At 40.8% G+C, this 20,003-nt stretch overlaps 1 protein-coding gene across 10 annotated transcripts in view; it reads left to right on the forward strand.

Moving 5' to 3' along the window:
• The first annotated feature begins 470 nt into the window (after positions 1-470).
• The window catches only part of LOC140994361 (CUGBP Elav-like family member 1), a 47,647-nt gene continuing 28,114 nt past the window's right edge, over positions 471-20,003 (forward strand). For 4 of the 10 annotated variants that reach the window (XM_073463943.1, XM_073463947.1, XM_073463946.1 and 1 more), the window contains exons 1-2: positions 516-703; positions 7,232-7,369. In XM_073463943.1, coding sequence (XP_073320044.1) covers positions 7,266-7,369 — 104 coding nt within the window. In that variant the 5' untranslated portion in view covers positions 516-703; positions 7,232-7,265. Of the gene's footprint in view, positions 704-1,078; positions 1,157-7,231; positions 7,370-20,003 lie in introns of those variants that run through there. The other 6 variants (XM_073463942.1, XM_073463950.1, XM_073463952.1 and 3 more) reach the window with 6 other exon arrangements.

Consider the following 20,003-nt stretch of genomic DNA (forward strand, 5'->3'; position numbering starts at 1 on the left):
GTTTTGTTCTTCTGTTAAAACAGTTGACATGTCAACATAATAAAGGCCCAGTCAAGCTTTAATTAGAAGTTAATGAGATATACTTTTTACTCATTGTGTTCCTCACCTGATGTTTCATTGTGGAGACATTTTTGTTGAAAATAATTTAGTTAGATTTTATTGAAGTTATCTTGTGGCTCTGAAGTTATATGTTTAAAGATTATATTCGTTTCACTGGTGCATCTTGTAAGAAATTAGCAAATTACTGTCCAAGATAAGGTTCCTTTATATGGACCGTACCACGTTACACTCGACCCAGGGAGCTGTAACGTGCACTGTGACTCCCGTCTCAAAGAGCAGCAAATGCCAAAGATCGCTCATGTAGAAAAGTGTGTCCTCTGGAAGATGACACCCTCCACAGAGCCATTTAAATCTATTCTGAAGCAAATATCACATTTAACGTTGGCTCATAGCAGCCCCCCCCAGCCCCCACCCCCTTGCAGCTGTCGAGTGGTAACGGTTCAGCAGGAGAGAGAGAGACTGCCATTTTACACAGGGACTGCTAGCTTAATGTCTAAAGTGACAGATCACAACTAATTCACCTATGCAGTCGTCAGCTTGTTTCCTACAGTACAGTATAAATAACGTCATATTGTAAGCAAACGTCCAGAACGACATTTTGTTTTAAGCACAAGTCAAATTAACAGTGGCGTAAAAAACACGGGTAAGTTGGTCATTTTAAGTTAACGAAATGCTATTCTAGCTAGCTAACGTTACCAAAACATACCCACAGTCCTGTAGCTTTGCTAATAACTGTTGGTTTGGTTATGTAGCTAGCACCAGCGGCTGTCAAGGCTTGGAGTGGATCTACTTTCATCTGCTGGACGGCAGCTTGACAGTACGACTCGTGTTGACAGTAATGTGTTGATAAAACCAGGTTATGACAGAGTTGGTTCGGTTTGCATAACTAAGCTACGATGTATGTTTCGGGTGCCGTTAAGTTGTTAGGTTAACGGTGCGGTGCTTTGCTACGCTTTGTAAAGGACTTGTGGTTAATTCTATAACGTTACACATCTGAAAATAGGGTATGCACGTGATGTCACCGAACGCGGAAGTCGCCACATTTACTCCTCCCACTGTCACCTCAGACTCGCGTGAAGGAACCTTTGCTGAGAAGGTAACTAGACTAGGTCAAAACATAGTATGTATCTGGTCAGTGTGTGCGAAAATGTGTGTAATTTGTTACAGGGGTAGTCAGTGGTAATGTCTGTGTAAATATCTGGATATTAAATTAATGCTCATCTGCAGTTTCTTGTAGGACCCAGTAGGGATGCACGATATGGATTTTTGTCAACCAGTAACCACCTGCCCCTTGCAACCGGTAAAAAAAACATGTTTTGTTTACTTTATGTATTTTAAAAAGTTCCAAAGGCGTAGTCTGTGTCAACAGTTCTGACTCTTCAAATGTTATTCTTTCAAGTAACACAGTGGAAAAACGTCAAAACATTATTTGGCTTTTAGAGCATATTGCCCTTTCAAAATAAATGCTTTGACATAATCTGTCAAATGAGACCCATCAACTGTATTAAATATGCAATACGTAAATCGAGGCGTGCAGACAATTCCTTGCTGGAAATGTACAATAAAGATCATTGTAGATTGATAGTAGAATAGATGGGTTGGAGGGACATTCTGCTGTGCGCACTGTTGTGATTAGTTGTTTCATAAGCTTATGAGTTAACAGTTTGAGTCAGGCAGTGAGACTGTAAAATGTGTAACTTGTAGTTTTGCTTGCGGTTGGTTTGTATAACAAACAGCCAACAGCGGCTGTTAAGTAGGAGGTTCAGGGGAGGAAACTAGAAGATTTCTCCCCTTCAAGAAATTATTAAAGCACATTACTTTATGTACTAAATAAACACATGAATTGATGAATCTGAAACCAAACAAGGAGTAGAAATCAATGTCAAAGTCAAATAAATCTTCTCTCTTAAATAATGGTAAATAAATTCAACTTAATTTAAATTCACTTAAACTTAAGGAGTTTTCACACTTAGTAATCTTTACCTTATCAAGACTGTCGCCCCATGTGAAGGTGAACAAAGATTAAATGAACAGGTGTGCAAGACTTAAATTGGGGTGGCTCAGGTGAACGTTAGCAAGTAAACAAGGTGTGACAAAAGAACCAATGAGTGATGAGAAAAGGAAAGGAAAGGAAGTGAGGTAGGTAAGGAGAGTGTGTGAGAAGCACAAGAAAATAAGAGCCTTCACTACAGCGGTGGTTCGAATACAGGGGAGTAGTTTTCCCCGTCAACACTCCACCTTTTTGGCTGTAGCAGTCACTCCTAAACAACCTGCTGCTGCTCTCTTTGGGTAACACTCTTCCTTTGGAGCTGCTCTTCGCTGCCAGAGTGTCTCTGGGCTACAGAGAGCAGACATGCTGGGTGTCCAAAGTTCGGGCTGCCCCTCCACGAGCAGCCCATTGGCACAACCCGCTTTGCCGGAACCAAGTAATAATCCCAATAATTATCGTGCATCCCTAGGTCCCAGTAATAGTTGCTGAAGAAGCAGATCTGGAGACATGGTCAAGCTATGTTTGTTTTGTTATTTATACTGTTTTTATTTATTTTTTAGTTCAGTTAGGTCACACACAGCTTCAATTAGAAGTAAGAAGCTCTCACATAGTTCATGCACAGTTAAAAGGTCTGAAGAGACTCATGAGAAATCACACAGGAGAGAAGCCAGTCAGTTGAGTTTGTGGCAAAACCTTTTACAGTGCTTACATATTGTTCGTGTTTCTTACTGCATATGATAATTCATACTGAAGTGACATTCATTACAAGATAGTTCCTAGTTAAAACATTTCAAAATGGACCTACAATGTCTTGCATTTTGTAACTTCTGATTGAATAACATTTTTAAGACGTTTTCTTAAAAATAGTGTTAAAATCTTGTCTCATCTCGTTGTCTTGAACCCAATATCGTGTATCGTCTTGTCTCGTGAGCTGAGTGTATTGTGACACCCCTAGTATTCTACTTTTTCACTATGAAAGTCCTGCAGGTCATGTCAGTTTCAGTGTAAATTAGACCTTCAGTGTAAATTAGAACAGTTGCAGAAGTCAGATATAAGCAGCATAAGCCTCAACATATAATCCTGTGACAGACTTCATTAACCATGGCAACAAGCGTGTCCAAGTCGTGTTCTGCACTTTTTAGTGTCCTCTGGAGACACATGCATGCCGTATTGTGCATCTTTGTGTAATTGTAACTTTTGTTTACTTAATTTTCTTCTTATTTTGCTCATGTTTGGTCTCTTAACGTGCGTTTTTCTTAAGTTACAGTGCACTGAGCTCTTTTGGCTACTGTATAAAAAGACTGTTTTAAAAGCTTATCCCCAGGAGTTGTTACATACTGCCAAAGTAGAGAAGAGAAGTATAGCAAAGTGGTACTTTTAAAGTATCGGTATATCTAATGTTAAACAAGTACATGATTATCTGAATTAAGTAATGTTAAAAAGTATTTTACAAAACCTTACAACCAGAATGCTTGTGGTTTTGATGAGGTAGGCAAATCCTATATGGATTTAGGTAACTGTAAGGACCCGACAGTAAAACTAAGGCTACATTAAGCCATATAGATTTTAAAGTGCCATTTTTGTGTAAAAAAGATTTGCATTTCTAGATTGTTTAAGTCCTCTGTCCACAATGAACACCTGAACAACATAAAAACAACCAAATCTCCTCCTTCACCCTCTTCTCATTTGGCAAACAATGAAACTGCATCGCAGCCAACATCTGGGACTGAATCATTATATGGCTGCAATGTTGTCTGACAAAATCAGCATGAAAACAAATTATAACAGAAGCAGTTGTACTGATGAAAACAAGTCATGAACACAGAAAAAGTTAGATAACAGAATTGTCTTCTTTGCTGCCACACAGCCCCTGTCCACGACCAGGGTACAGGTTCAACCTGTAACTCTGCCTAGTGCCAGCCCCATTACACCGCTATTGAATCTCCTCCTGTTCTCTGTGGTCAACTATGCTGTGTTTAATACATCTGAATTCATAGTATAGTTTTTGTCATTCACATATTTGTCTGTGTGTTACCTAACTGAACAAGAAACAACTACTTCCTTTTAATCAGCAGATATTCCCAAGCTGCTGTGCTGTGGTGATACAATCATTATATAATGAAACTGTCAAAATCAACAGTTTTATAACAGTTGTGCTGTTTATTCTGCCTTATTGACATTTACATGAGCAATCAGATCACAGAGGTGACCAAAGATGGTCTTTTAACAGACCCAAGGACCCGGACTCTCTCTGGGCTGGCTTTGGAAAAGCTCAGTTTTCATCGCACAGTTAAAAAGCAAGCCAGCATTTTAAGATTTATACATCCTGGGGGCTCTTTTTGGTTTTAGTCTGAAAGGAAGGCTTATGGAGAGTAAAAGATGCAGTTACAAGGCTGCATGCTTATTGTTGAGTCCTTACTGATACTGCTGTTGAATCTGAAAGGTCAGAATCCTAGTGTTAAGGTGGTATCTCAAAAAAGTAAACTTACTGAAAAGTATGTCAAAATACTTAAGTGGGGCTGAACTTTACCATCAATTTAGTGAAGGTTGTAAAGGTTGCAGACAATAAATGTATGTAGAAACATTTGTGTATTAAAAATTAAAGGGGAATAGTTCAGTGGACACTTTAGACTGTGCTTAAACTAACAAGGGCACTGTGTGAAAAAGTGCACCCTCATTCAATCATTTCATTTCAGTGTGACCACAATATTGGAACAGTGAGATTGTTGCTGTGTCAGCTTCTGCCACAACACAGTCCATCATTTGATAATGCTCCGTAGTTGGCCAGTCACAATATTCAAGTGCAACTTTGAATGCTGTGTAGCACTGGGTTAATTCCACTGTTTATGTCACAAATGCTGGGACAGGAATAACTTATTGCTCTGGCTTCCTGGATTTCATGTTCTTGTAGTAGGCACCTTTTGCAACACGCTCACGTTAAAACTTACTGTTTGTTTGTTTGTTTCTAACTTTATATCATTTTAAAAACCTTTAAATTCATTGTTTTATTTCTGAAGGTCAGTGGTGTGAACCAGAAGTATCATTGTTGCTGTAGGAACACATCTATACCATGATCTACATTTGCTTAGTTGACCAGTATTGAGCTTTGTATTTGTGTAGGGGTGAAATGGTACACAAAATCCAAGGTTTGGAATGTACCTCGGCAAAAAATGTTTAACATTTGCTGGTTCCAGCTTTTTAAATGTCAGGATTTGCTGCTTCCATTAGTCATTTATGATAGTAAATGAAGAGTCTTTGGGACCTATTTAGACAGTCTATAGCACATGGTCTAAAGCGCAAAGTGCTAGTACGTTTAGGGCATGTCCAAGTCCATTTTGCTAATTAAACAGTTGATAATCTGGGTGCAAAGTGTGGCGCACAGCGCAAAGGGTGTATTTAAACATTAGTCATGGGTGTGATTTGGGCGGAACATAAACGAAACCAATCCGGGTGCTGTCTCCCATTCCCTTTAAGAGCCAGGTGCACCAGGGTCTGGCACATATATCTGTTTTTGTTGGAGAGTTTCCTCTCCAGCTTTTAGTTTTGTTGATTAAATGTGCCATGATACTTGTAACAGTGATATTACTGCATTCATAGAAATGTTTAAAATAACTGAAAGCAGCCTCTCAAATCATAAAATCAGAGCGTATGCACAGTGTGAACCAGAATGAGTAGGCTCATCTCACTGTCTGAATAATGCACTCTTTAGATAGCAGGAAACTGTGCGTTTGACTTTAGACCAGCTTTTTGTTGGCCTATGTCATTTTCTGCTGCCTCAAGATGGCAATCAACCATCAGTGTGCCTGACCACACCTCATTTTAAGACCATTAGCCGGGAGGCGCACAGGTGGTTGCAAGTACATTTGCTATTTACACAGCGTGGGCACTGGGCGTGAAAATGACAATTGCATTGGTCCGAAACTAACAATTACACTTGCGCTGCGCTGTGTGCTGCCTTTCCGAATAAGGGACAATAAATAGATAAGAAAATAAAAGCAGTAAAGGACAGTAAGAAGAAAGGAAAAAGACATCACAAGGGAGGAATTAAAACAGATACAGATCTCGTGTACACGATTGCATGTGATACGCGTGTTTATTTCAAACTGAACTCTTAATGCCACGTGACAGCATGTTGTCATTTCATATTTTTTCTTGTTTCATCTGGTATAAAAAACATCTGTTTTTCTTTTTTGTTTTTTTCGCAAAAACAAAACACTCATCGCATACAGAAGGCTATATGTGGACTGTGCACATTTATCTTTAAAAAAAGAGTCTGAGTCAGAGCGGGTAGAAGTGTCAGTAAGTTAACACAAAGTTTTATTCAGTTTTGTCCATGGATAAATGTTTTACCGCATTTATTTATTTATTTATTTGCACAGTGATTTTGAGCCTTGTTTATTGTCCATTGCTTTTTGCAAGTGACATAAGATGAAAATAGCCATACCTGGAGATGACGGGCGAGACCTGTGTGTGCGCGCTGCAGCCAGCAGCTCTGGTGGTCGCACTGTTAAGCTATTAGGCTACATTATAATTGCTTATTCGTTATTAGTGAGGATAATTTTTAGATGTTACTTACTGTTTGTAGCCTATACTTTTTACAACACCAAGATCTAGTTTGTAGGCTAACAAAATAAAGGTTTGTCCAGCGGCAGCTTGGCATGAAGCCGATGCATGATTACACATTATGTGCAATACACTAACCCTAACTTTAGATAGTCCTGAGTAACAAACTAATATCCAACTAGGATTTTGATTCCTGCACACAGTAATCTGCTAATTAATGCACTTCAACACACGCTTTGATACGGACTGAGTCAATAAGGGAAAAAACAGTGTGTCTGGTTCCAGTGGGAGGAGAGAGAAGCTCAGGGCCCTGATGTGTTCACTGTAGTCCTGACTGCTCACATGTGCCACCTCGTGGTTGTTGGTGAGCACTGCAGCTAATGCAAAATCAGCTGGATAAAATAAAAGTCCCCCCTCTTTTTCTTCCTTTTCACCTTCCACCCTGCTCTGAAAGGAGGGACATCTCTAGCTTGGGTAACTGATTCATGTGTTGATTGTCTCTGCTAAATGTGTAAATATGTTTTGTGTGTATTCTTTTACTGTTACTATGTTTTTAATTGTAATTGTTTGTGTTTCTGGTTCTTGGTGTGTTGTGTTTCCTGTGTTTGTGTTTGGTAGTAGTAGTAGTAGTAGTAGTAGTGCAAGGCCCTGGATGGATAGCCTGGACCCTGAAACCCTGTATGTGTCTCCGGAGCAGACTGGGCAGGCCACACTCCCTCTCCCTAACTTGGAAGTCTCCAACTTGGCACTAGGGGGGTAAGGAGCATTCAGCCTACTCTATCCTGTTCTGTGATGCCTGGGAAACTTTAGAAAATCTGTTTTCACCCAGTAACCCATTGCACGCCTTGCAGCCATGTATCATGCTAACACAGTCAATCAATCAGTCCATACATAAACTATAGATAAAAGAGGGTATACCTACAGTACAGTGGGTTTAACTGTGGCAGAAAGTAAAAATGTATGTGCACTGACCTTATTGTTGTTATTATTATTATTACGGTACAATGATTAACACAGTTTGCCAAATGTCATACTGCTTCATCATAGTCTTAGCTCTGTCAGATCAGAACACAAAACATTGTGCATACACTACATTCCATAAACCAACTTTTATTAAATTATCTAAGAAAGGAGGTCCTCATTACTTCATATCATGTACATCTGTGGCGGTACTGGCAGTAAAATGCTTACAACTTCACCTTTCATACATGAATGCAGCCCAAAGTGCTTCACAGAGCAAAATTAAAAACAATAAAATAAAACAGATAGACAACAATAATTCAATGAGTCAATGGGGTGTGTCGATAAAAAGCAGACAGATAAATACAAAGGCATAGAAATAACAATAACTATAAAAGTGATAAAAAAGGCTAGTGGATAAATAAAAAAATTAAATAATTAAGTAAGTACAAGCATGGAGTAAGAAATAAATATATATAAAGCTAAGAGTCAGGACATAAGAACTGAGTGACATAAAATAAATAACATTAAAGAAAAACTAAAAAAAATTAAATGACGAGGCACCCTAAGTAAAAGCCAGGCTAAAAAGATATGTCTTTAGATGTTGTTTAAAAATCTCCACAGAGGTGGAGTCTCTCAGATCCAGAGGCAGACTGTTCCAGAGACGAGGGCCATAGTGTCTGAAAGCTGACTCTCCATATGTTTTTCCAGAAGTCTTTGGGACAACCAGGAGGCCATCTGAGGAACCTGCTGGGTGCATATCTATGAAGCATGTCAGAAAGATATGATGGTGCCAGGCAATTTAGTGATTTAAAAACTAGTAAAAGGATCTTAAAATCAATTCTAAGTCTAATGGGCAACCGGTGCAGCGACTTTAAAATAAGCGTTATATAGCGGGGAAAATAAGTATTGAACGCGTCAACATTTTTCTCAGTGAATATATATCTGATGGGGCTATTGACATGAAAGTGTCACCAGATGTCGGTAACAACCCAAGTTATACACACATACAAAGAAATCAAAACATATATGTCCATAAATTAAGTTATGTGTAATAAAGTGGAATGACCCAGGGAAAAAGTGTTGAACACGCTTACTGAAATGTATTTAATACTTAGTAGAAAAACCTTTGTTGGCAAGACGCCACCTGTATGGAGAAACTAGTCACATGCATTGTTCAGGTGTGATTTTGGCCCATTCTTCCACACAAACTGTCTTCAAATCTTGAAGGTTCCGTGGGCCTCTTCTATGAACTCTGATCTTCAGTTCTTTCCATAGATTCTGGATTCAAGTCGGGTGATTGACTGGGCCATTCTAGCAGCTTTATTTTCTTTCTCTGAAACCAATTGCGAGTTTCCTTGGCTGTGTGTTTGGGATCATTGTCTTGCTGAAATGTCCACCCTCGTTTCATCTTCAGCATCCTGGTAGATGGCAGCAGATTCTTATCAAGAATGTCTCGGTACATTTCTCCATTCATCCTTCCTTCAATTATATGAAGTCTGTCAGTACCATATGCTGAAAAACAGCCCCACACCATGATGTTCCCACCTCCAAACTTCACTGTTGGTATAGGGTTTTTGGGGTGATGTGCAGTGCCATTTGTCCTCCAAACATGGTGTGTGCTGTGACATCCAAAGAGTTCAATTTTGCTTTCATCTGACCAGACTATATTGCATAGAGGCAATCGCAGTTGAGTGCATTACTTATTGTTTTCTTTGAAACAACTGTACCTGCTAATTCCAAGTCTTTCTGAAGCTCTCTGCGAGTGGTCCTTGGCTCTTGGACAACTCTTCTGATTATTCTTTTGACTCCTCTGTCAGAAATCTTGCGAGAAGCATCTGGTCGTGGCCAGTTTATGGTGAAATGATGTTCTTTCCACTTCCGGATAATGGCCCCAACGGTGCTCACTGGAACATTCAGAAGTTTAGAAATACGTCTGTAACCAATGCCATCAGTATGTTTTGCAACAATAAGGTTGCAAAGGTCTTGAGAGAGCTCTTTGCTTTTGCCCATTATGAGATGCCCATTGTGTGACACCTTGGTAATGAGAAACCTTTTTTTAGGCCATCAATTAGGACTAAACTAGCTGATATTAATTTGCACTGATAGGGGGCAGGATTGCTTTCTAAATACTGACAGATTTTAGCTGGTTTCTTGGCTTTTCATGCCCTTTTGCACCTCCTTTTCTTCATGTGTTCAATACTTATTCCCTGTGTCATTACACTTTATTACACATAACTTAATTTATGGACATATGTGTTTTGATTTCCTTGTATGTGTGTATTACTTGGGTTGTTACTGACATCTGGTGACAATTTCATGTCAATAGCCCCATCAGAAATATATTTACTGAGAAAAATGTTGATGCGTTCAATACTTATTTTCCCCGCTGTATGTGCTCTCTGTCTGGTCTAGGGATGCAACGGTAGAGTGTTCCCACAGTTCGGTATGCATCACAGTTTGTGGGCCACGGTAACAGTACGGTTTCGATATCTTAATATAAAACTACTCACACTAGCAAAGGCAATATTGCATGTAAAAATAATTAAAAGCAGATATAGTCAAACCACAAACCTTATTATAAAAATTTAACACTTATCTTAATTGCCTTCATAAAAAACATATGCAGTATCCAATCAAGTTAAACAGCAAACATTATTGTAGTATTGTATTGTACTGTATTGTATTGTATTGTATTGTATTGTATTGTATTGTTTGCCTTTGTGTATTGAACCTAACAGGGCGTATTGAACGGTTCGATAAAATATTGAATATTGTTGCATCCCTAGTCTGGTCTTCATCAGAACTCGGGCTGCCGCGTTTTGAACTAGTTGTAGGCGGCCAATGGCTTTTTTAGGAAGATCAGACAAGAGAGCATTACAATAGTCCAGCCTAGAGGTTATAAAAGCATGCATCAGTGTTTCTGTGTCAGCCTGCGGGAGAAATGCAATGACCTTGGCAATGTTTTTCAAATGATAAAAAGATATTTTGGTGACATTTCTAATGTGTGTGTCAAATCTGAGATCAGAGTCTAGGACGATACCAAGGTTTTTCACCTGGTTCTTGGTGTGAAGGCCTAGTGACTTAAGGTGCACAGATATTTGCTCTCTCTGGGCTTTTGCCCCAAATATTATGACCTCTCTTTTGTCTTCATTCAGCTGGAGGAAGTTCTGTGACATCCATGTATTTATGTCAAGTAAGCAGCAGTGTTTCCGCCAGGATTTTTTTAAAGAGTGGCGGCGAGGGTGGGCTGATCGCTGATGACATCATTCATATTTTTCCCATCATAACTAAAATCCCAGGAGGAGGGAAATGCTCTGCAACAATCTGTTTCACTGACTGACAGCTCATGCACAGAAATGAGTCCACAGTACAGCAGCTTTATAAACAACAAGCTGTAAATCAGTTTGTTTTTTTGTAACATATAGCCTACAGGTGCAAAAGAAAATACTGTAGCTACTGTTCATTAAACAATTAGGGAGGAAAACGACACACAGGCCTCGTCACCATCACAGTCCTGCTCAGTCACAGTTTCACTCACAGTTTTAGTTTTTCCTGGTTGGTTGCTGCTGTTGTTGTTGTGCGCGACGTAAAGCTGTCGATATGAGCGGAGTTTTTTTTTTGTTTTTTTTAATTGCCGGCAGCCCGGACACACTGCCCGCGGAAGCGGCAGTTTCTCCTGCTCTCTCTCTCCGCGCCGGTCAAACATCAACCCGTCTGTATCTGCTCGGTTTTCCAAACACAGGTCTGTCTCTAGCGCTGTATGTAGCCTATGGATGTGTCTTGTGTGCAGACGCAACTGACAAATACTTATAGACGGACAAGCAAACTTAATCATCATTTATTTTATTTTGAAAATTGACCGGATTCTCTCGCCTTTTCTGTGCCCGACTTCCTGTCTGGTACGCGCTCGTTCTATCCAGCTTGACTGCGCTCGTATTTTTTTCATTCAGCGCACTCAGCTGTTGTTTCAAGCCGCTACTCTTGTAGCCTACTGTTACATGATCAGCGACTAGTCGACGTCAAGCTCAAAACGTCATTGTGGAGCAGGGGACTAGTCTGTGCAACCTCTAGTGGAAAACCTGCTTTACATTGTTTTAACATTAAAAAAAAAAAAAAAAAAAATCATCATTCTGAAGGTGTGGCGGCTTTTATTTTGCCGTGGCGGTGCACCACGATCAATTACATGTAGCGGAAACCCTGAGCAGTTTATTAAGCTATCCATCGGGCTAAGGTCATCTGGGGATACAGAAACATATAAGTGAGTGTAATCCAACATTGTGCTCTCTAATGACATCACCAAGTGGCAACATGTATAGATTAAAAAGGACTGGGCCTAGAATGGAGCCTTGTGGGACCCCACAGGTTATATCCATTTTCTCTGAGGAGGAGTCACCCATAGAAACAAAGAACTCCCGGCCAGTCAGATATGATTTGAACCAATCTAAGACCATTCCTGAGAGACCAACCCAGTGTTCAAATCTATGTAAGAGAATTTCGTGGTCGACGGTGTCAAAGGCTGCAAAGGTCAAGGAGATCCAGAACTGAAAGGTTATTTAAGTCAGTGTTTGTTCTTAGGTTCGTTAACTACTTTGACCAATGCAGTCTCTATGCTCTGTTGGGCTCTAAAACCGGACTGAAGAGTCTCGAAGATGTCGTTGTTTTTAACAAAAGTATGTACTTGATTAAAAACGACTTTTTCTAAAATCTTAGCTAAAAAAGGGAGGTTTGATATGGGTCAGTAATTATTAAAATCTGAGGAATCCAAGTTACTTATTTTGAGAATGGGTCTAACCATGGCAGCTCCGTGACCAAGAGTGGGGATGGGGCCGGACATGAAAACAGACTTTCCACAGTTCTTTAAAACATCAAAAAGGAGGTTGAAATCATTTTTAGTGCGCTCAGACTCCCGACAGGTTGAGTCATTCGTCCCCACATGAACAAGAATTCTTTTAATGGATGTAGGGCGTGAGGCCAGTAGATTCAGAAGTTCATCCCGGATGACTGGGACTGTGGCACCGGGGAGACTGCGTGTAATTGCATTAAAAAAGCAGATGTTCCTGGTTATTGAATCACCAATGATTAATGTATTTGGAGGAAAACGGGAGAAAGGGGTGTTACTTGTGGGCTACCTGGACAGGACAGTGAACGTCCAGTTAGCATTACCTCAGTCACCGTCGGCACAGGCTGGCAGGGGCGTCGTGATGGCCTCAGTTCCTGGAGGGAAACCGTTTCCTGAAGGTGAGAACCTCCTGAACGTCTGATGACGGCCTCCTTCAGTAACCTGTGGTGGATTTTCCCCGCGGTTGAGTGACGAGGCGCCCGGTCAGCGCTGGCTACAGGTGGTGGAGACACCGGCGGGGTTGCATCTGGGCCAGGTGAAGTCGAGACTGCAGGTGCATCGCTGGGATGGGCTGGGTCCTCAGCCGGCAGGATCGTGTACCGGTTGGAGAGGGTTAAGGGAGGTTGTGAAGAAACCCCAGCCGAATCTCTCTTGCAGCCATGGCGCACCACCTCTGTCCAGGACAGCTGGCTTCTTAGATCAGCTCGATTTGGTGTGGAGCTATGAACCAGGGCCTTGGGCCCGGTACTGATGCTGACCCCTGGGTCATCAGTTGGCGACTTTGTGACGACCAGCGGTAGTGAAGTGTCCAGGTCCAGTGCAGAAGTGATGGAGGTGCCCACTGCCCCTGTGTCACGGCCATAGGATAATCAACAAATGCCTCTTCAGGGTATAATCAAACTGAAATGTGCTCCTACAAGCCCCAGTGAAATAAAATGTCAAAACTGAAGGTGTATAGGGGCTTGGGTTTTCAAGGGGGTTCAAGAATGAACACAGTTTCCCTCACTAGAATGACGTGGGGCAGCCAAGAAAACACAATAGGGCCTAAACAGACCAGAGTTTCTGGCTGGCATTTTAAGGGGATGAGGTTCTCACTGAGTCAGGGACAGATTCAGAATGAGGGTGAGAGCCACCTGGGTGCCATTCCCCACCTCTTTTAAACCTTCACAAAAGGGCGTCGTCACACCATGATTGGCTGGGAGAGGAATGCCCCAAGCTGCTTCCACTCATCAATCAGGAGTCAGTCTCCCCACCCTGCGCACAGGTGATCTGATTCCCCTGCAATTAGTCCAGAGGGATTTGAAAATCAGCCCAAAACAAAGAAAGATAGCAAGTCTTAAACAATGGGACTGCTTTACATCCATGGTTACATATGAACAGGAACTGCTACAAGGTTACAAGGTCAATTTATTGTAATTTTTTAAACACATGGGTTTAAAAAACTAAATTATTATTGAGTCCTTTGTGCTACATCTATTTTAGAAAAATTGAGCGTTGATGATGAATTGAGGAATCTGAGGAATGAAGCTGCTCTGTAGTCTGGTGGTATGGCAACTGGTACTTCTGTATCTTTTTCCAGATGGCAGCAGGGTGAACAGACTGTGGCTTGGTTGTCCTTCGGGCTCTGTGAGGAAATCTCAAGGAAATCTAACCCTTACCCTAACCCAAGACAATGATTATCTTGTTTCTCAGTCAAGGTTTAGTTAAAGGCCAGGACTAATGGGCTACAAGATTAAAAAAGCAATAGATTGATATTGACTATTGACTATAGCTTATAGGCTTGTGTTAACATGATATAGCCAGAGCTGTGTGAGTAAATTGTTAGGACTGGACTAATCACCAGGCAGCAGAGCCAAAGCTGAGTGTTATATTTGATTTTCTCATTTCTCATTCCCATTTTCTCATTTATGGTCATGTTATTTATGAGATAGCCTCTTCATTTTTTGCTCAAAGTGCACCAGATTGATGCATTTGACTTTAAAATGTGCAAAATTTCTTACCGGGAGCACACCCCTGGACCCCCTACAGGATCCAAGGTCCCCCCACCATAGTCTCACAAATTCCTATGGAAAACACTGCTAGTGTAATCCAAGAAGAGCAGCAGCCAAATAACAGGTCACAATCCCCATTATTGGCACCGCTGCTAAGCACTGAAAGGAGAAGCCAGAAAATGCTGTGCTTCCAAGCGAACCAATCACATTCCCTGCAGTCCGCGTTGCTGCGACTTGCAGTTGCATTTCTGGGGATGTGCACGTCAGGCTACGGCGTAGGGCAAGCACCTATGCAGAGGCTGTGCTGTAGGTATGGCGTTGATTAAACAATTAGCCACATCCCATTCTTGGTTCGAGAAAAAATGTTAACAGTTAGAACTCTGGCTGCAGTAGGACTTTTCCATTCAGTAGGCCTATGCTCAGCAGTGTTTAGTCATTTGCCTCCATCATGTTTACAAAGCTGCTGGTCAAGGTGTGTCATAGAGCGCAATTAATCTGTGTTATTTTTTAAACGCGTTATTTTTTCTGTAAATTTAAAGTGTTCACTTCATTCATTTATTTATTTTTCTGTATTTCTTTTTTTTGAGTCATCTTATCCAAAACTGTCCTTATCAAGAGATCTTGGTCCTGTTGTTTGGTCTGCCCCTCTATTAACAGCTTTCAAGGTTGTTATTTTATTAGCTTTGTTATTTCAATGATGTGTGTGTTAGAAAATGAAATTATTAAAAAAACTAGAAATATGCTTTACTTCGATGATTTGAGTGCATGTTGCACAATAAATAGGTACCAATCTGTGGAAAAAAAGAAATTAAATGTAAAACCAATTACAATCAATCATGAAATAGAAAACAACATGCAGCAATAAGGGGTTATGTTGAGGAGTTTAGCCATCAAATGATAGATTACAGATACTTTAGTCCAGTGTTATGTTACATAGTGTACATCCCTGGAGTGTATCTTGTTTAATAGGTGTGCGTGTGTATGTGCATGTGAGTTAGTGTGTGCATTGTGGGGTGCACAAAGACCAAAGCCAGTGTCATTTGACATTGGCTCCCTTCTGTTTTTACACACACACATTGCACACAAACGAGTGCAGCCTGTTGGACAACAGGGTAAACACAGCCCCCCTCAGGCCGGAACCTAATTGTTAGCCCCTGGTGTGGCTAGTCCGGGGATTAGCTACTGGCTGGGGAGTACTATTCACTCCCTCTTTCATTCCCTCTGCCCACTGGGCCTTATCACCATCAATCTGACACCCTGTTTATCTGACGCTGCAGCCAGATCTGCTGGCCTAGGAGAAATGTTCACAAAAGGCTGTGGATCATCAGCACTTTGATTGTGGGACCCCAAATTGCCATTACTCTCTCTGGCCCCAGTGATCCCAGCAGCCCTCTGTTTCCATGATCTCCATGCAGTGGTTAGTCCCAGTCCCAGAACCTGGAAAGCCAACCTGAAGGCTTGTCACTTTGTGTCTGTCATTTGTACTCTTCTTCCACCCGAAAAAAGGTGGTTCCTTAGCCAGATTTTGCTTGCCGTCTTTGGTGTTCCAGTGGACAGGATCTCCATGTGGATTGGTTTGTTTCCGCACACTGTTTTTTTCTACCCTTTGTGCACCGTTGGCTGCATTATTATAACCTTCACCAGGGACTTACCAACAAGTGTACGATCTGGAGTTTACCACCACCTTCTGATTACTACGTCAATTTAGCTTCACCGTCTTAAAGAAGAAGAAAGAAAAAGAAACACATTTTGCGACCATGGCTTCTTTTAAACTGGATTTTCTCCCTGAGATGATGGTGGACCATTGCTCTTTAAATTCTAGTCCTGTGTAAGTAACTCCCTCTGACCAACTATGTAAGTAGGCTATTATAGGTTTTCTAGGGTTGTCCTGTATCTCTGGAAATCAGCTACAAAGAACTGGTCTAGTGTGATTTAGTGTAATGAATCATGAGCAGCTGTGATGTAGTGTGTCAGGGTACCCCCCTGACACACTACATCACTGGCCTAATGAGAAGTGCCCCTTTTGTGATTATTTGTTTTCCATTTACAGTTTTGTCATGCTTAAAGGTTCCTGATGTTTATCTGTTGTTCAGTGGGTTTGATTCTCAGAATATGTCTTGTCTTTCTGTTCTCTTAAACCTGTAAACTCTTCAAATTCAATGGGCACACTTTGTTTCCAACTATCACTCCACTTTTCAATGAAATATTGAATGCATTGACGTAAAAAGTTTTTTTCTGTAAAATCAACACTGGTTGCTTACGAGATGGGTTTCTTCCGTGTTCACTGTCAAGCAATCCCCCAAAAATGTAGTCAGATATTGTAGTTGGATTCGAATCCATATAGCAATCCAGTGTACCAAGAGAGTTGCGGTACCTTCCTATCTGCCTTACATTAAGGTTGGGTATTGTTTTAACAGATTCTGTATTCAGACTCTGGTCTCTGGATCAGTTTCTGTTCTTATGGAAACCTGTCTCTGATTCTTGGCATATTATTTGTGCAGAGTTCTATGGTTAATAGGCTGCTCTAACAAGCTGAAATTAACAAATGAATGCCTCTCTCACTTAAGCCATCAGAACAATATTATTGGTTTTATTTTCAATAATAGTCTTACAGGCAACTTTCCTCTGAAAGCACCAGCTGTCATACCTCAAGTAATGTCACAGTGTATCTGTGTATATTGATACCATGGTCTTTGATCACAATTGTGATATTTGATTTTGTTAGTATTGTGCATCTCCATACTTTTTTGTCCTCTGCTAGGGCTCACTTTGAGGCATGTACGTCAAGGATCTAATGGATGCCTTCAATAGCACCATTCATAGACACAGATGTAGGATGCTTCGATAATGAAGATACGCAAGATGTTGTTGTTGTTTATAGCAGTGGCAGGATGATTATATGCTAACTGAGAGACTTTAGCCATAATATTGACAGATATGGTTTTTAGACCAAAGAAAATATAATTAAGTTATCTTTATGACTAATGTTTTTACCTAAAGTAACTGAGTAAGTAAGTAGTGTGTAAAATTTTCCTGTCACTATCAATGTACAGATTGATAGTGTCATTTAAAAATGTGCTATCTTAGATGATGCTGTAGCCTAGATTCTGCAGTGTTAACTTCATTCAGTATTTTTTCCCTTGATAACTTGCCTAAAATAGGACTTGAATCTCATGAATTTTTCTCTGATTTTAAACAAACTTTTTGCATTTTATTTTCTCAGCATAGATCTGAGAACCTTGTATTGATTACATAACAGCTAAGCTAAGGACCTCAAATTTTATATCAGTATGAGTTGACTGATGTTAGTTATGTCCGGCGAAAGACATTTTTAATTCTGCAATGTTTGAAACATTTACAATATAATATTAACCCTCTCACATCACTTGAGAACGTGCTCAGCAGTCCTGCTTTCCAAATCACGTTACCTTGTGAGATTTGCAGAATCACAAGATCCGGCAAACATCCAGCCCTGATTTGCTACATAGCCTGCCCCCAGTATATAGCAAAGACACTAAGGCATTGCTGCCATGATGTGACTGGATGGTGTACTTCAGTTCCAATGTGTGGAGGGGATGCTGATTTCCACCACGGAAAATGGCCTCATATCAGCTGCAATGACAATGCAGATGTCTTTCGTTATTGCCATGGCTCGAGCACTTGACTGTGGGAGTTGAGATGCAAAGGCATTTGTCAGCATTGTCTGGCCTTTCAGTGTTTTCTTCACAGACACGGTTGATTTTAGTAGAGAGCTGTGGTGGTTCTGTGTCTTTGCATAGTGCTCGTGTAGCCGTGGTGTACGGCACTGTTTTCTTACAGTGCTTACATACTGTTTGTGTCTTGTCTGTCACTCTGTCGTTGTTTACTGTTTCCACCGAGTACCCAAAATGCTGCCACACAAACGATTTACAAGTGGTGGGGGCATCTTCTAATAATTTTGAGTTCAAAGTTAGTCTCTGTCGTGCTGCTCTTCGTCTGTTATGTACTGATATCTCGAGACAGCTTTTCACCTCGTCGCATTTTAGTATCGCGTCGATCTCGTCACTTAAATGATTTGTGAGGAGATTGAGGGTTTATGACAGATAACCTTTATAACCTACCACCAGTGTTGACAAACCTGTAGCCTTGTGTAATTATTAAATAGGCATTATTAGACCAGAAATACCTGGAGGTGTAGGCTACAGTAGGCCAAGCATTGTAATGATAAAGATATAACCTCAGGTTCAACGTTAATATAGTAACACATCACACAGGATCATTCTCTTTAGGGGGAGTAACGTTTTTTTTTTTTTTTACATGTATGTAAGCTTTTGCGGCCACCTGACTGCAGCTGGATGACACAGTTTCACCATTGATACAGCTGGCTGAGTGTTTATGTTTCCCCATTGGTGATTCTCTATCAAAATGAATCAGTGGCAACTATTATATGTAATCGGGGGCGTTTACAGCGAACGCTTCTGTGATACGTCCTCAGTGAGCCCAGTTTGGAGAGCTTTAGAGGTGCAGCATTTTTTCAGCTGAAGAGATTTGGTTGCTATGATACAGAATTTTTGGTGGACACAGTAGGTTATGCTCAAGGTAAATGGGAGTTTTTACTTGCACCTAGCCATTTGCTTACGGGGGAATGTCCGTTATGTACTGATATCGTGAGACTGCTTTCCCCCTCAACGAGAAATATCGTCACGTTTTAATATCATAAGATCTCATGGTACGAGTTCTCGTCACGCGACTTATAATGAGTCTGCATAAACATGGATGGAAACTGCAGCTTGACTAGCTGGCAGAGGCATACAGCTAGGCAATTCTATTTACAGTATGGTATTTGTACTTTCTTTTAAGTAAAGGATCTGAATGCTTGCACGACCACTACTTGTTAGTAAGCTCAATCAAATGACCATTTATGACTATAATTTAAACGAGATAAAATAACACCAGCCTTAACTTTTGAGGCTTGGGCACTGACAGAGAAGAAAAATAACATCGTTATTCAGAGCCAGGTAGCGAGTGGCATCCCTTGTCAACAGCCAAGACTCTGCATCAATGGACGTAACAGCTCAAGGCTGGACAATGTGTATTAACTGAGCAAGTTGAAAGCGAAGGACAGGCAGTAAGGGATTGAGGGAAGAGGACATGGGTTGAGCAGAAAAGAAGCCAGAAACTTCCAAAGTTTTTAGAGCATCTGAAAGTTAGAACGCCTATCTTGCATTAGCATGCCACCGTGAGAGAATGTGCTGCTGGGAGGTGTTACATCGCAGCGGAGGCACTGTCATGCTCGAACCTGGCTCCAGCCTAACATTTTTCACCACTGTCCAGAAATTGTCCTGAAAAAACAAGTTTTACTGCTCTGAAGTGAATGTAAACTGTTGCAAAATTCAAAACATTTCTTTACTTTATTATCATCTATAGTTGCAACTTAAAAGTATAGCATACAGAGTGCTTTAATCCCCAAACAGTACTTAGCTGAAGTTTCTAACCCTAAATAAAAATATGAACCTGAAAATGATAATAATGAGGGACCTTTAAATCCCTTAGCCAACCCAACACAGGACTCTGCTCCCCAGTGCTGACTGTTGACTGCTAACTAGCTCTCCTCCTG

This window comes from Pagrus major, chromosome 4, assembly GCF_040436345.1.
Source record: "Pagrus major chromosome 4, Pma_NU_1.0".
Taxonomy (NCBI): domain Eukaryota; kingdom Metazoa; phylum Chordata; class Actinopteri; order Spariformes; family Sparidae; genus Pagrus; species Pagrus major.